This window comes from Medicago sativa, chromosome 6 (assembly GCF_051527215.1).
Source record: "Medicago sativa cultivar Bolivia chromosome 6, Bolivia_mono, whole genome shotgun sequence".
Taxonomy (NCBI): Eukaryota; Viridiplantae; Streptophyta; class Magnoliopsida; order Fabales; family Fabaceae; genus Medicago; species Medicago sativa.
In genome coordinates this window covers 80,694,716-80,710,786 of record NC_140754.1, presented here as the reverse complement: position 1 = coordinate 80,710,786, position 16,071 = coordinate 80,694,716, and the positions used below count along the sequence as shown (strand labels likewise).

The 16,071-nt window shown below is 32.3% G+C and overlaps 1 protein-coding gene across 1 annotated transcript; it reads left to right on the top strand.

Annotated features, from left to right (window-relative positions):
• The first annotated feature begins 10,239 nt into the window (after window positions 1-10,239).
• LOC146917280 (mitogen-activated protein kinase kinase 9-like) lies at window positions 10,240-11,487 on the top strand. Its single transcript, XM_085719094.1, has one exon. It carries the CDS (start codon window positions 10,357-10,359, stop codon window positions 11,332-11,334), a length of 978 nt encoding a protein of 325 aa, XP_085575220.1. The 5' UTR covers window positions 10,240-10,356; the 3' UTR covers window positions 11,335-11,487.
• The last annotated feature ends 4,584 nt before the right edge of the window (window positions 11,488-16,071 follow it).

Below are 16,071 nucleotides of genomic sequence, written 5' to 3'. Positions count from 1 at the left end.
GCGTGGTTGCTAGAGGAACACACTCAATGACTTCGAGAGAAGCTTTGATACGCTTAAGATAAACTTGTCTTTAGAAAGTGGGTCCTATATAAAGTTCTGGTTTAGGGTTTGTTTTGTGAAGGATTTGTCATCTAGATGAACCAATAATCCCAAGGCGCTTTTATTTTTATTATTTTCTTTTAATTAAAAATCCAAACTTTATAACCCAAAACTCTTTTCTAATCGTTGCTGAAAGTTAATTGAATTCATAACTCCCTGTCGGAACGATACTCTTTTATTACTACATCAGTAAACCGTGCACTTGCGGATTTATCACATCAATATCCTAACACCAAGACTCATGAATGCATGAACATATGACTCACCAAATGCATACGTTCATTCAAGACATCACCATCATAAACTTCACCATTTTGTATACATGTATTCATAGTCATTATATACATATATATTCACCATCATAGATCATCGTCATCAATAATCATCAACACCATAATCATCATCATTAGTCATCATCATCATACATTTACCACATCAAAGAGACTGCACGATTAATCACCTACACCTAGTTAATCAATGTATTAGGTACATATTGATCACCAATTCAATCACATTTCATCATATTATCATTATCACACAATCATTGCAAGCTATCATGCCATAATTAATCATTTCATCAAAGTCCGTCTATTTTTCAAAGTTCGTCTATTTTCACATTTTTCACCAAAATGAAGTTACATGATCAAATACATCCTTATCAATCCTACATGCTTCTTCTATGTTCATTATCATAGTAGTCCAAGCATAGCAACATCATTTCAATTGATAAAAACCCTACTTCATTCTAATCCAAGTTCATGTTCAAGTTCTAGTCAAAGTTCATCTCAAAATAAACATAATCCATTTCAATTTTAAGCAAGATTAGTTACCAACCATTAAGTCATCAAAGCAGCAAGTTTTCATCATCAAAAGATCGCATAGGAACCACCCAAATTATCCCCCAAGCACGCAAAACAAAATGCAAGAAAGAGAACATTAAGGTTATGATAACGCCAACCGACTCTCTTGATGATTTGAAGGCACAACTTAACACATATTTTGAGCATCTTGGTGAAAATCAATATACATGTCACTTATTTGCTCAAATGTCTTGCATAGACCTAGGAGAAGATAAAGATGAACAAGCGTGGAAAACGACGAGCTATATACCTTGGCTTATTCGTGACGATAGCGACGTCGGATTTATGTTTAGGAATATGGTGGAAGATAATATATTATATATGAGTGTTCGTTTCATCTGCAAGTGCGTAAAATATCAGTAGAGATTTAATTTAATGATATGTAATGTGTTGTTTAATTATGGACACTCTTTAATGTTTTAATGAATTTCAAAAATTTGTGTAATTTTAACAAAATGTCGGATTGACTTAATTATGGACAACTGTAAAAGATAATGTATTTTTCTTGTTTATGACTGAGTATAAATGTTGTATGAGTTGTATTGCCTCTGAAAATGCTCTGGTTGAATTACATGTAAAAACAGGCCGAAAAATGGCTTGGTTGAATTATGCTGAACACACTGTCTGCATAAATCATAATTGCTTTCCTCGGAAGTTAACTGCCGATGAAACCGGTGGCAGTTAACTGCCGAGGAAATACAAAACTGACGGCAGTTAAATGCCGAGGGGTATTTTGGTCTTTTAATGGTGTGTTTCAGCCTTATAACATGTGAGACCATCAATTTTCATAGGGTTAATTAAGTTTTTAGTCCCTATAAATATTCACAGTTTTGTTTTTAGTCCCTACAAAATAAAATCACACTTTTTAGTCCTTGTGACATTTTCCTTAAGCATTTTAGGGACCAAAAATGTTGATGGAAATTTTTTATAGGGACTAAAAATGCTGACGGAAAATTTTATAGGGACTATAAACACTAGTGGAAAATTTTGTAGGGACTAAAAAGTGTGATTTATTTTTATAGGGACTAAAAACAAAACTGCAGATATTTATAGGGACCAAAAACTTAATTAACCCATTTTCATATTAGCCTTATATATTCATCCTATTGGGCTTAACTCACTTAACATCTATAGGGCTCAATCTTATTCTTACTAACATATGACTCTCCTCTTACTAATTCACTTAAATCTCCATTTTTACCTTATACCAATATTCTAGTAATTCTACCAAGTTACTACTAACCTCAATAATAATCTTACACGCCCAAATTACTAAAATACTCATCATTCTAAAATTACCAAAATACCTTTTATCTTAAAATGACCTAAATACCCTTAATTCATCTATATCTAATGAAATCCAATTAACCCAACAATTCAAACACATCAAACAATTAAATAAATAATCCTAGCGAAAATCGCGGTGTTACAATAAAGAAATAGTTTTGTTGATGGAGGTCTAGGCAAAGGGAAGAAGAAATGTATGTGAAGTCCATATAAGCCCTCAAACACAATAGAATGAACATATAACATGATAATTGCTTATGAGTAGTAGGATCTTGAGAACCATATTTATAGACTCATGCAATGGCTTAAAGATTATTAATGTAATTGAACTTTTGTTATTTTTTATTTTTTTTTGGAAAAAAGTTGAGTCAAATATGCATTTATTGAATATGTAAAACTTTTGAATTGATATACTTTTTTTTACCTTTTCATGGGAAACAAATCTTTTATATTTTTGGCAACAATCTTCTAGAAACAAAAGATATATTTGCATCAAATCTTCCTTCCACAAAATGTATTTGCATCAAACCGGTTTAAATTGTCAGTTTAGAAGGAAAAATTGATGCAAATATATTCTGTGGAAGGAAGATTTCATACAAATATATCACATGTTTTCAGAAAGATTGGTGCCGAAAATATAAAAAATTTGTTTCCCATGAAAAAGTAAAAAAAAGCACATTTGACTCAATAAATGCATATTTAATTAGTCAAAAAAAATTAAATGAATATTTGACTCAACTTTTATTCAAAAATGAATAATAACAAATATTCAATTACATTATTAATCTTAAAGCCATTGCATGAGTCTATAAATATAGTTCTCAAGATCCTACTCCTCATAAGTAATATTCATGTAATATGTTAATTTTATTGTGTTTGAGGGCTTATATGGCCTTCACATACCTTTCTTCTTCCCTTTACACAGATCTCCATCAACGAAAATATTTCTTTATCGCCAAATCAAATCGACGAAGTACCAAAGTATATTATGTTGGAATAGTAAGTGATTCTTCCTTGAAATTTCACAACATGTATATTTAATTTTTTTTAGAGAACAAACTTTTTTTTTAAAGGAGGGAACAAACATGTATATTTCATGTTTTTATACATGTAAATATACATGGGTGTCCAAATTTCTACGTATTTTGATTTAAAATATCAATTATCTAAAGCACCTGTTAATTTATGCGAACAATGATGGTTCACAGGATTCAATGCATCGCTTCTAATGATGTTTCTCCATAGGAAATTCTTCCAAAAGGTTTGCTTTTCTATTTTTGCATCTAATTCCTTTTTAATGAATTTTGGTAATGAAAACCGATGTTTCAAAAAAAATTGATGTTCTCCTTGCGATATAAATGGCAGGATTTAACCTGTATCTCAAGTTAGAAGGATAATGAAAACTAATGCATATGGATAATGAGAATTTTTTTTGTTTCTCATACAGGAACACCTTCTTTCCCATTGGAGATATCTTCATCAAAAAATAAACATTTTTTGTTTCCCTCAACTCATTACAAGCAACCTCTTTCTGACCGGGTAATCTAACCAAACAAAATTTATAGCCTAATTTCTCATTCTTTTCTCAAAAAGCTTCAACTTTATAAAGACCATAGTAACAATACACCTCACCACCACCACCATCGTTCTTTGAATTAAACTTAAGATAAGGTGGACTTTTTGTGTGTGGATCCTTTGGATCGTGATCGTTACATATATTTAAGAAGAAATTATATGATAACTATTCATTAATGAATTTGTAAAATGTAGCCTTTGTATATTGATAGCTATTCATTATTGATGAAAAGAATAAGTAGATTTTTCCTTTTAAGAGAGAAGAATGTTCTCTTTTTTATTTACAAAATTTTTTCATCTCTATGTATATGGTATCTATTCATTATTAATGTAATCAAAATGTATTTTATTATATTGAATATAAATTTAAACTATGTGTTGTTGTTATTTGTTTGTCGAATAATAAGCTATTTAACAAAGGATGGTTTGTTCTAGTGGAAAATGGTAGACTTCTAAAGAGTGGGGAATTAAGATTCAAAACTCAATTGAGAGATGTATCTTTATTAAGTGTACATAACACATCATTCAGTGAAAGGAACCGATAAAAAACCAAAAATAAGAGAGAGAATAAGGTAAGCATTTTCAATAAAAAAAATAAAAATAAAAAGCTAGTTGGAGCAATTTAAGGTTTATACTCCATCCGTTTCAAAATGAGTGTCGTTTTAGCAAAAAAAATTGTTTCAAAATGAATGTCACTTTCAATTTCCAATGCAATAATAACTTTTTCTTTTCAATTGTACCCCTTAAATTAATATTATATACACTACTTCCAAAGTATTATTTTTTCTTTAATGAAAAACAAACCAATAGTTGCTTAGGATAATTTGATAAAATAACATATCTCTTTCTTTTAATTAATGCATTTCTTAACATGTGTGTAAAAACCTTAAACGACACTCATTTTAAAATGGAGAGAGTAATAATTTATAGTTCTTTGTATAAATAAATTTATAACCTCTCTTACTGTATAAATCCGAAAATATATTCTAAATTAAATATCTTATTTAATGAATACTTAAAGAGGATTTGCTAGAACACACCCACTAATTTTTATGTGGGAGTGTTTTAGCAAGCTACACCTTAGGGTGTATTTAACTACTTTTTAGTTATAACTTGCTAAAATACACCTTCTAAAAAATAAGTAGGTGTATTATAGCAAATGCCTATAGGAGTTGCTAACGTACACCCACTTATTTTTTTGAATTAGTGTTTTAACAACATTCACCTTAAGGTGTATTCAACAACTTTTTAGTTATATCTTTGCTAAAACACGCCTTAATAAAAACTAATGGGTGTATCCTAGCAGACCCCATACTTAAATGGTTTTTTATATGTAATTTTTTTTTTAAAATTTGGTCTACACTTATTTTTTCCTTTATATCTATTACATTTTTCAAAAAATTATTGTTTGTGTGTCTATATGTATGTGTGTGTACACATATATGTATGAAACCCACTTGGATTGGACTGGTAGTGTTGGTTTGAGACCTTGAAGTGTACTTCTCCCTCCATAAGGTCTCAAGTTCGATTCTCCTTGCTGGCAATTTGGGTGGGTGAATTTAGCTTCTTAAAAAAGAATAGACTAAAGTAGCTACCATCACGAGCAAAACACTCCAGCAACACAGAGATGAACAGTAACTCCGTATAGGGGTTGTTAGCCGAAGCTGGTGGCTTACTCTTCCTGCTTTCTTTATGTTCCAAGTAGTCTTCAATCTCCATTTCACATGCGATCTGATTTTGGTAACACGTCTTCCATTTCACGTTCATGAATGGTAACACCATAAACGAGTTGTGGATGTTAGCCGATGTGCTACCTGGTGATTCATGATATGGAGTCACGATATGGATTAACGATCTGATGTTTTTAATGAACTGGTACTCTTTCATTCTTTGATTTCATACTTTTGGTACCGTTCACTAGCTCTAAGTTTATGGGTTTATTACTGGTTTGTGAGACTTGCTTGGTTTTCTTGCTATCGGTTTCTACTAGGTTTGTTTTGCTCCTGCGTGTTGTGTTGTTTGATGTCTAATTTTTTGACTGGTTAATGGGTGTGTTATAATGACAAATCCCTCATCTCGGTCAATTGGCTTTTCAACGATTACAAAATCGTTTCGAGTAGCTTTATCAAACCCATGCAATATTATAACTTCTCAACTTCTAATGTCGTGTATCAAGCGAGATCAAATTTCAACCAAAATTTCTGAGAATGCATAGCAGGAATTCTAGACTGTCAAATGATACTTAACAGAAGGTTCACTCTTCCAAAGGGTCCACTCCGGTTCGAATGGTAGATTAAAAATCAAGAATTTCAAAGTTCTGGAAAACAAATGCACCTTGGTCCATGGTGTCACTAGGTAAAGACTACTTTTATGCTACTTATGTTAGATAATCAGACATTCTATTAAAAATCGAAAGTATCATATTCCAAAACCTTCTTTAAGTTCAGTAGTTGTGCACAAATATTGTGTGGCTAAGCATACTGCATCAAATGTTGAAGTTGAGAAGGTCATTGAGGTTACACCTTCAGGACTCGTTCCAAACATTGCAGCACGTAAAATTGTTATAGAAGAGGACACTCTTCTTATTGACATAATAAGGTCCAAGGACACGACAGTTACAGGTTATGTAGGAGGTATCTTTACTCATGATATATATATATATATATATATATATATATATATATATATATATATATATATATATATATATATATATATATCTTATAGTTGTTAGTTCACTTCTTGTGCAACCAATGCAGATGGAAGACAACTTAGCTCAGGCAGAGAAACAAGCGGAGGATCATAGAATTCCGGACATGCATATCAATGACCCTTGAAATGATGCAATGATAGATTTAGATTATATATGAAAATACGAATTTACTCCCAACATATCTCACGACTTGGAGATTCTACAGTCGCATTGGAACGACAAAGATGTTAATGCTAGTGTGCCTCGGCTTTATACCGCGAGGAAGAGAGAGTGATAGCTATAAATTATTTAAAGAATTGGTACGCTGCTATGGAAGAGCATATCATTGAGATAATGTACAAGAAAAACAAGAAGCAAAAGAGTTTTCCAGTTCATTTTACTCGTTCTAGAGGCAGGCTTTCAAATTGATTCGCCTTCTCTTTTTGGTTATGTTTCTTTTGTTGTTCCTTTTATTTTAGCTTATATTTAGGGTGTTGTAGTTGGTTCTCTTTCTACATCACATTTTATGTATATATAAAGTCGAATTTCATAAGAATCTAAATATAAATTTCCTTTTATTTTTCTTGAAATTTATTGTTTTGTTTTGCGTTCATGTTCATTTATATTTTTCTTTATAAGTATTATTACAGATCGGGCCAAAACCAAATCGTTAGGATCATTAGTCAATTATCTCAATGTCACTAATGATTATTTTATAATTGTCTTATATGAGCTTTAAACTTTGTCGCTACAAGTTACAAAATAAAGATCATACTGTAACACTCCGTTCTCCCAACAGTCGTAATATTAATTATAATAATCAGAGTAAATCATACAACGGGGAGTCACACTGCTTTTCAAAATTTCATAAATAGAAAATAGCTATTTATTTAAACCAACATTTAAAATATCTTAAAAACTGCAGCGGAATAATTCTTTCGAAAATATAATTCAACCAAATGCAACATCAATGAAATTCTTGGCACAAAGGCCTCAACATAATAAACATTATTCTCAACAATGATAAACTCCAACAACAAAGTCTTTTCAAAACATGATACATAAAAGAATGAAAGAAACATTCGCGACGATCCCCATTCTAATATGTATCAGAGCCCTAGACACAAGAGCCAACCAACCTACAAGCCATCATTACCTGCAAGTAACCCATACGAAGGGCAACATTTTCAAGCAGAAGGGGTGAGAAACACATTCAATAATAATAATATATAATTCATCAAATTAATGAAACAACAACATCTCATAGCAGGCATCATTAAGAATGTATATAAACGTATACATACAACACAACATAATCATCTTCAATAACAATGAACAACAACAGCAACAACTTCGTGACCAACAACGACACTGACAACTCGACAATGCGACAACGACAACAACAAATGCAATAACGATAACAACTAATGCATCATGCATGTGGTACCAATCTACGCGCGTTGAATGCTAAGCATTCCAGGGCATAAGCCCCCAACAATTTGGATGGTTAAAGCATCCCAGGGCATAAGCCCCCAACAGGTGAATGATAAACATTCCAGGGCATAAGCCCCCAACGGTTTGAATGATGAACATTCCAGGGCATGAGCCCCCAACAGAACATGAGTATGCATATGGACTCGACTTGTGTATATGAACATACAACTTCAACAACGACTACAACAACAACATATGTGCCTACAACAATTATGACACACTCCCCAACTTCGACATTAGACGATACATCAATGCCAACAACCGAAATCAACAACATAGCATATATATAAATCAATTACATTCATCTCAAGGTCCAAAACATCCTTCAAAAGCAATTAAGTTTGGATCAATAGGACATAAGCCAAATACCCAAGAAACACCTCAACTAAATCCCTAACACTTAAGTTTGAAGTTGGGAAACCAACCATAAGTTTTTGGACTAACTTGGGATTAGTTATGCTAAGTTTTCTTAAAGTTTTCTGAAGACCCACTTGGACTATTTTCATCATAACTCAAAATCTACAAATAATTTTCTAGTCACTCCAAAGCCATTAGAAAGCTAACTCAATTATCTACAACTTTCATGTTTACACTGAAAGCTAATTCAAAACAGAAACGGGCGAAAAAGTGAGTATTTTCCAGTTTTGGCTGACAGGAAATCGGGGCTCGATTTCGGCAATTCGGGGCCTGATTTTTGTCGAACCAAAGCTGAAAAATCAGCTCAGAATTCGAGGCCCGATGTCGGCAGTTCGAGGCTCGATTTTGGACATTCACAGCTTACAGGAAAGACCAGTTTTCACTCCAAAAACCCAATTTTTGATCCCCCAATCACCCAAAATGAATTAGAACAATGTTTACAGGTTCTATATACAACATAACAACCAAAACCACATAGAAACATGCATCAAACAACACAATTCATCATATTTTCCTCAATTAACCTAAAACTTCTAAACCTAAAACCAAAAACACAACAATTCATCAAATTTCAGAATTATACATATTATTAGTGAAAGGAATCCCACCCTTACCTTAATTCAGCAAAACGAAACGAAAAGCTACAGCAATTGATTCCTTCCTAGCTCTCTTGGTTCTTCTCCTCCTTCTCTCAAAAACTCACCTTTAACAATGAACAACATAAAATGATGGATATGATAACTGATAAACGATATTTGTTTTTTCATGTCTCCATTGAAGTTGTTTTTTTCAAGGCAATATATTTTGGGGTTAATACATGTTTACCCCGTAATATTAGAGATTTTCGGTTTATCCTATAGAAAAAAATTCGTTTAAATTCCAACCCTGTAATTTGAAGATTTTTTGATTTTGTACTTTCATGAATTTTGACTGTACAAAATCGATTATATGGCAAAGGGGTAAACCAAAATTCTTTCAAATTACAGTGGGCGAAAGTACGTTATTTTGTAATTTGATGTCATGAAGATCCGAAACCAAATAATCTTCAAATTACATGGTTGGAATCAAAATAATTTTTTTACAACGGGTAAACCAAAAATCACTAATATTACATGGGTAAACATATAGTAACTCTATATTTTGCATACTATTGTGGATTCAAATTTGCTTCTAACATATCCAATTCATAATGAAATAAATATGCTGACTGATTTGTTAAATTTGATGTAACTAATACTGACTTTTTAAAGACGTGGACTTCTCCTCCTCCTTCTCAATTGAATATCATCCAACTAGACAAGAGATTGGCTAGTTTGTTCTTCTTGTCTTTTAATCTCCTCTCCATCAATAAAAACTTGCTTCTAACATATCAAATGATCATCCAATCTTTTACTATATGAGATATGGTTGATAACGATATTTTTACTCCTATAATAACTTCCTACTACATATATTTCACTCCTGTAATATAACTTGTACTCTTAAATTCACTCTTAAATTCAAAATGCTTCTACACGAAAGGGGTGACGACTCTTAACAGTAGCTCTGATTGAATCTTATGACATGTCTTTCAAATTCTAGTAAATTAATTTCCTTAAATAGAGATACAATCTTACAACAAGTGGAAGTTGGAAGTGTGACAAAGTGACCATGTAAGAAAGAAGGTTAGATACAAATAACCACATGCTAAATAAAGCAATGGTACAAACATAGAAATCTTAATTAAAAAATTATAAAAATGAAAAAGTGGGTCCCACTCCCATATCCCCTCTTTCCTCTTTCCTTCTAAAGCCATCACACTCTTCAATTCCACTCACTTCATATAAAACCCTCACAAACCTTCTGAAAAAAACTCACTTATTTTCTAAGTCAAAAAAAAAAAAAAAACCTCACTCTTTCTTCTCTCTTTACCACCACCGTTAACCACCGTATATGGCGCTTGTTCACCGCCGCAACAGCCCTAAACTCCGGCTACCAGAAATCTCCGACCACCGTCCTCGTTTCCCTGTTCCCCTTCCTGCAAATATCTACAAACAATCCTCCACTTCAGCCACCACTGCCACCGTCTCCGGTGGTGACAATATTACTGCCGGTGACTTCGAAAAACTCTCCGTTCTCGGCCATGGCAACGGCGGCACCGTCTACAAAGTCCGTCACAAACTCACCTCCATCATCTACGCTCTAAAAGTCAACCATTATGACTCAGACCCTACCACGCGCCGCCGTGCACTCACCGAAGTAAACATCCTCCGTCGCGCCACCGATTGCACCAACGTCGTAAAATACCACGGCTCCTTCGAGAAACCCACCGGCGACGTTTGCATTTTGATGGAATACATGGACTCCGGCAGCCTTGAGACCGCCCTCAAAACAACCGGAACATTCTCCGAAACAAAACTCTCAACGGTGGCGCGTGGTATTTTAAACGGTCTCACGTACCTTCACGCGCGTAACATAGCTCATCGTGACATAAAACCTTCGAACATCCTCGTAAACATCAAAAACGAGGTTAAAATTGCTGATTTTGGTGTCAGTAAATTTATGGGTCGCACGCTTGAAGCATGTAACTCTTATGTTGGCACGTGTGCTTATATGAGTCCTGAAAGATTTGACCCAGAAGTTTATGGAGGGAATTATAATGGTTTTTCAGCTGATATATGGAGTTTGGGTTTAACCCTATTTGAACTTTATGTAGGTCATTTTCCATTTCTTCAATCGGGTCAACGACCCGATTGGGCTTCACTTATGTGCGCAATTTGTTTCTCTGACCCACCAAGTCTTCCTGAGACAGCTTCGTCAGAGTTTAGAAACTTTGTCGAATGTTGTCTTAAGAAGGAGTCTGGTGAACGGTGGTCGGCGGCTCAGTTGTTGACCCACCCGTTTTTGTGTAAAGATATGGAAAGTTGTTAATTGGGTTAACCCAGATTTTTGTTAGTACTGTGTGGATAGTGTTAGTTATTTAGTTAGATTAATTTTTATTTTATTTTTAGTAAATGTATATTCTTTCTTCAAGATTCTATCTCTTTTATTTGGGATATAGGAAAATGATTCCACCTTTGAACATTATTATTCTCTCTGGTGTTAAGGGAAATTCCAAATTCAGTTAAAAGCAAAAAATTGCTGCTGAATAAAGTGAATTATTCATTTTCAAGATCTTATTGCTCTTTTCATTTTTTATGAGTAAAGTATTATGAAAATGTTTTGCATAAAGGAATATACCTCGACACAATGTGACATTATATGACCCATAAAAAAATTAAAACACAGCATAGTGTTCACCAATGCTGATGCAATCAGTACAAGGTCTCTAGTTAACTTTTTTGTCTTTAATTTGATAATTTCTAAAAATGTTTAAGAAACTATTTTAGTTTTAGCATGTGATTAAATCAAACAAAGAAATTCTAACAACATAGGAATTGAGTGGAATAAATTAACCTTCATATGGAAGAAGAGTTGTCACAGCACACACTCGTTCTTGCAACAAAAAAGGTTAAATAAAACATTGAGCATAAAGAAGAGTGAGTGTTAGGAAGAAAAAGAAAGTTAGAAAGTGGACCTATTATGCATTTTAATTTATTTTTGCATTGGAGTGAAATAAGTATTAATTTTTTATTGATAATTATTGATACTTTAGTGTTTTTTTATTTATTGATAGACGAAATGACAAAAGACATTATAAACACATATTTGAATCTTGTTCACACTATTTGGTCTAACAATTTCGATATTTTACAAGTTGAACTAGGATTTACCGGTCTTAAATTTTAAAAAAATTCTGTATTGACGGATCAATGTTGTATAAAATTTCATAGGTTGTCACATCACATACCAGTTGTTGAAGAAAAAAGTTAAATAAAAACATTGAACGAGTGAGTGTTGGGAAGAAAAAAAAATTAGAAGGTGGATCTATTATGCGTTTTAATTGATTTTTGCATTAGAGTGAAATATGTTTCACGTTCTTGGATATGTGACAAAATGTTTCAAGTTCTTATTGGTTTTTATTGATACTTCGATAATTGTTTTCTCAACACAATAATGCATAACATTAGGGATGGAAATAGGCTAAGCTGAGCTAGGTTTTGCAAGGCCTGAGCCTGACCTGTCAATTTTTTTGAAAGCCTAAGCCTGGTATGCGGCCTGTCATAGGCTTACTTTTTAGACCTGAGACTGGCCTTCTGAAAGCCTGATACGGCCTGCTAGCCTGTTTCATATGAACATCTTTAAATAAGCAATGTGATCTAAGTTTAAATAGACTAGAGAATTAATATATCAATTAGATTAAATTCTCTTTTGATAATCAACATGAATTTTTAGGAAATTTGACTATATATTGTATCAGATTTCAATTCTAGTTTATAATAATACATATAAATATGCAAAAAAATAATGTAGATTAATAAGCTTAAATTACTGAAACAATTAACATATTTTTATTTTATTTCAAAGTACAAAATATAATAATAAATAAAATTATCCATATTTACTTAAATAGGCCGGCGTAATAGGCCTAAGAGGCTTTTTGAATGGCCTCCGGTCTGGCCTTTTAAGCTAAATAGGTATTTAAAGTGTTTTGAAGATGGGTGTTCTTCGAGCTGAGCAGCTTCCTTTTTTGAGATGATTGACGTGTTGCACAACCGCAAATCATGCCGATTGTCTTACTTTTTGTGTGCTGGATGCTGGTGGGCCGGTTATTTTGCTTCGAGATCGGGAGCTGGTGTCTTCCTGCAATCTTGTTTAGACTGGCTTTGGTGTTTCTCTGGTAGACCGGGGGTGAGGTGGCCTTCTGATTTGGTCTTGAAGTCTGGTGGGCCGATCGCTTTTGATTCGAGATCGGGAGCCAGTTCTTTGGTTCAAGTTTGATTTTTGGCTTTTTTTAGGTGTTCTTTCGGTGGACTGGAGGTTGTGCGATGGTGGAGGCTGATTGATCTTTAGAAAAGGTGGATGTGGCTCAGTTGAGTGATGAGGACTGGGTCTTCTTTTACAAGGGTGTTCTTTTGGGGGTGAGTAGTGACGATGGGTGTTATGGATGTCGTTTTTCTGTGGTCGGTTGCATAGGAGTCAATTTTAGGTGGGGATGTTTATTTTGGTGGGTGTTGTCCTTATGGGTATTGATCGCAGGGGTGTCTTTGTTGGTGTTTTGTTTCAGGTGTTCCGCCTATATACGACGCCTTTTGTTTGTACTTCACCGGTCTCTGTTCGTCTTGTGCAGGGATCGAATTTTTAATAAATTTTTGCTGATTAAAAAAAAAATAGGCTTTTATAAAAGCTCAGACCTTCTCTATTTAAGAAAAAAGTCTGGCCTAGCCTGTCATAGGCTAGGCCGTAGGCCCCTGTAAGCCGGCCTGACCTATTCTCATCCCTACATAACATGAATAAAGAGTTTTCTTATGTCTTTGGACACAAACAAAAAGGTCCAAGTCACCAAGTGGATGAGGATGTGGATGTAGCTAGGTGTGGGGAAGTTAGAACTTGGAAGTTTAGCAAGATCGTGGAAAGCTCTTTAATTACTATTAATATTATTATATAATAATAAAATAAAAATAAAATTAGTGGTCCTATTATTGTGATTATTATCATCATATTTGTGACGCAGCCAAGTTGAGCAATACCTCTTTTTGGTCATCATAGCTGCCGTCATCTTGATTGGATGTTTCTCTAGCTGTTCACCAATTTCATCTTATGGGCACCCACACGTGTTTGCCTTATCTTCTTGACAAGAAACAAAACGTGGAAAGAGCATAAGTGTGCAAAATGCATAAGTGTGCAAAATGCATTGCATCTTGCATACATACATAAAACGAATAAACCAAAACTACTACAAGTCAAAAATAGTCTTGTAATTCATCAAACCCACAAAAAAAAAAAAAAAACACATTTTAAGATGAAAATTTTGATGGCTATATTGGTTACTACAATGTGTTAGCTGATAGAATAAACAAAGAATAATTGGAACATGCCTTGAAATTTCATGCTCGAAACAAGAGTGATGGTTTACTCCAACATGCAAGGATGGATCATGAACTATCATTTTGGTGGGGCTAAAATAATAATGTCGAAAAAATTAACCTAGCGAAATAAAAGACGGTTAATACGTTTTTACCCCCTGTAATTTGGGCGAGTTCTGGTTTTTCACCCTGTAAAAAAGATTCTTTCGATTCCAACCATGTAAAATAAGATTATTTGATTTTAGCCCCTGACCTATGTGACTGTGCAGAATTGCTGATGTGGCGAACTGATGTGGCATGCTGACTGTGCATATCTGATTATGTGGCATGCTGACTGTATAATTTTTTTTATTTTATCTTTTTTTTAAAGGGTACATGTGGCATTTATATATTTTTATAAAAAAATCATAAAAAATTAAATAAATTCTGGAAAAATTAATAAAAATGAAAAATAATTAAAAAAAGTAAATAAAATGAAAAATATCATTAAAATATTTTAAAAAATGAAAACAATTATGAAAAATTAATAAAATGAAAAAATTCTGGTAAACTAAAAAGTAATGAAAAAATATAGAAAATTTAATAAAAAATCTGGAAAAATTAAAAAATATGGTAAAATGAAAAAGTCTAGAAAATTTAACAAAAAAATCCCGAAAATTAAAAAATCTGGTAAAATGAAAAAGTCTAAAAAATCTGGAAAAATTAAAAATTCTGGAAAAAAATGTATATATATCAAAATTTTCAAAAAATATAAAAAATTCTGAATTAAATACAAAAAAATCGAAAATATAATATTATATAATTATTTTGATTTTGAAAATTTATTTCTAGAATTTTATTTTATTCGAAAATATAATCTAGATGAATAACAAGATACAATGAATATTGATTGACACCGGTATATAAGTCATGTTATACTATTGAAAATTAATATAATTTAAATTATATTGAAATTAAGAAAATGTTCAGTTTTTTTCAAAATAAAAAATATTTAAAAAATTTGTACCAAAAATAAAAATTCTGGAATTTTTTTAAAAAAAGGTCAGATTTTTTTAGAAATAAAAAAGTTTTTCGAAAATTTGGAAATTTATAACAGATTTTTTTTCGAAAAAGAAGTTTTTTAAATTTTCTCAACAAAAAAAATCTGAAAAATATATTTATTTTCAAAAATCTGGATACAAATTTATTTAAAAAATTTTTAGGAAAATTCAGATTTTTTTGAAAATTTATTCCAGAATTTTTTTTACGATGTGTTATAGATTTGAGAATATTTTTTAATATTTAAAAATTGAGGATAAAAAAAAATCTGGAAAATTTTTTAATATTTAAATTTATTCTTATCTATTTGATACGTTTTTTGTATTGAAAATTGAGGGTATTTTTGAAAAGATGCAGTCAGTCCAAATGAACTGAAAGGGGTTGATTTCTTTATATATTTTTCCCACAAATTTTCGAAAAAATTGATTTTTTTTTCAAAGATGCAGCCAGTTCGTTTTTTAAAATTCTTATTTTTTAAATTTTTGAGAATTAATTTTTATTTTTTTATCTTTTTAAAAATAATTTTTTCAAAAAAAATAAAAAATAAAATAGGGTTAATACGTTTTTACCCCCCGTAATTTGGGCGAGTTCTGGTTTTCCCCCTGTAATTGCACAGTGGCGTGCCACGTCAATGTCCATTACACACGTGTCAGGTTTTAAAAAA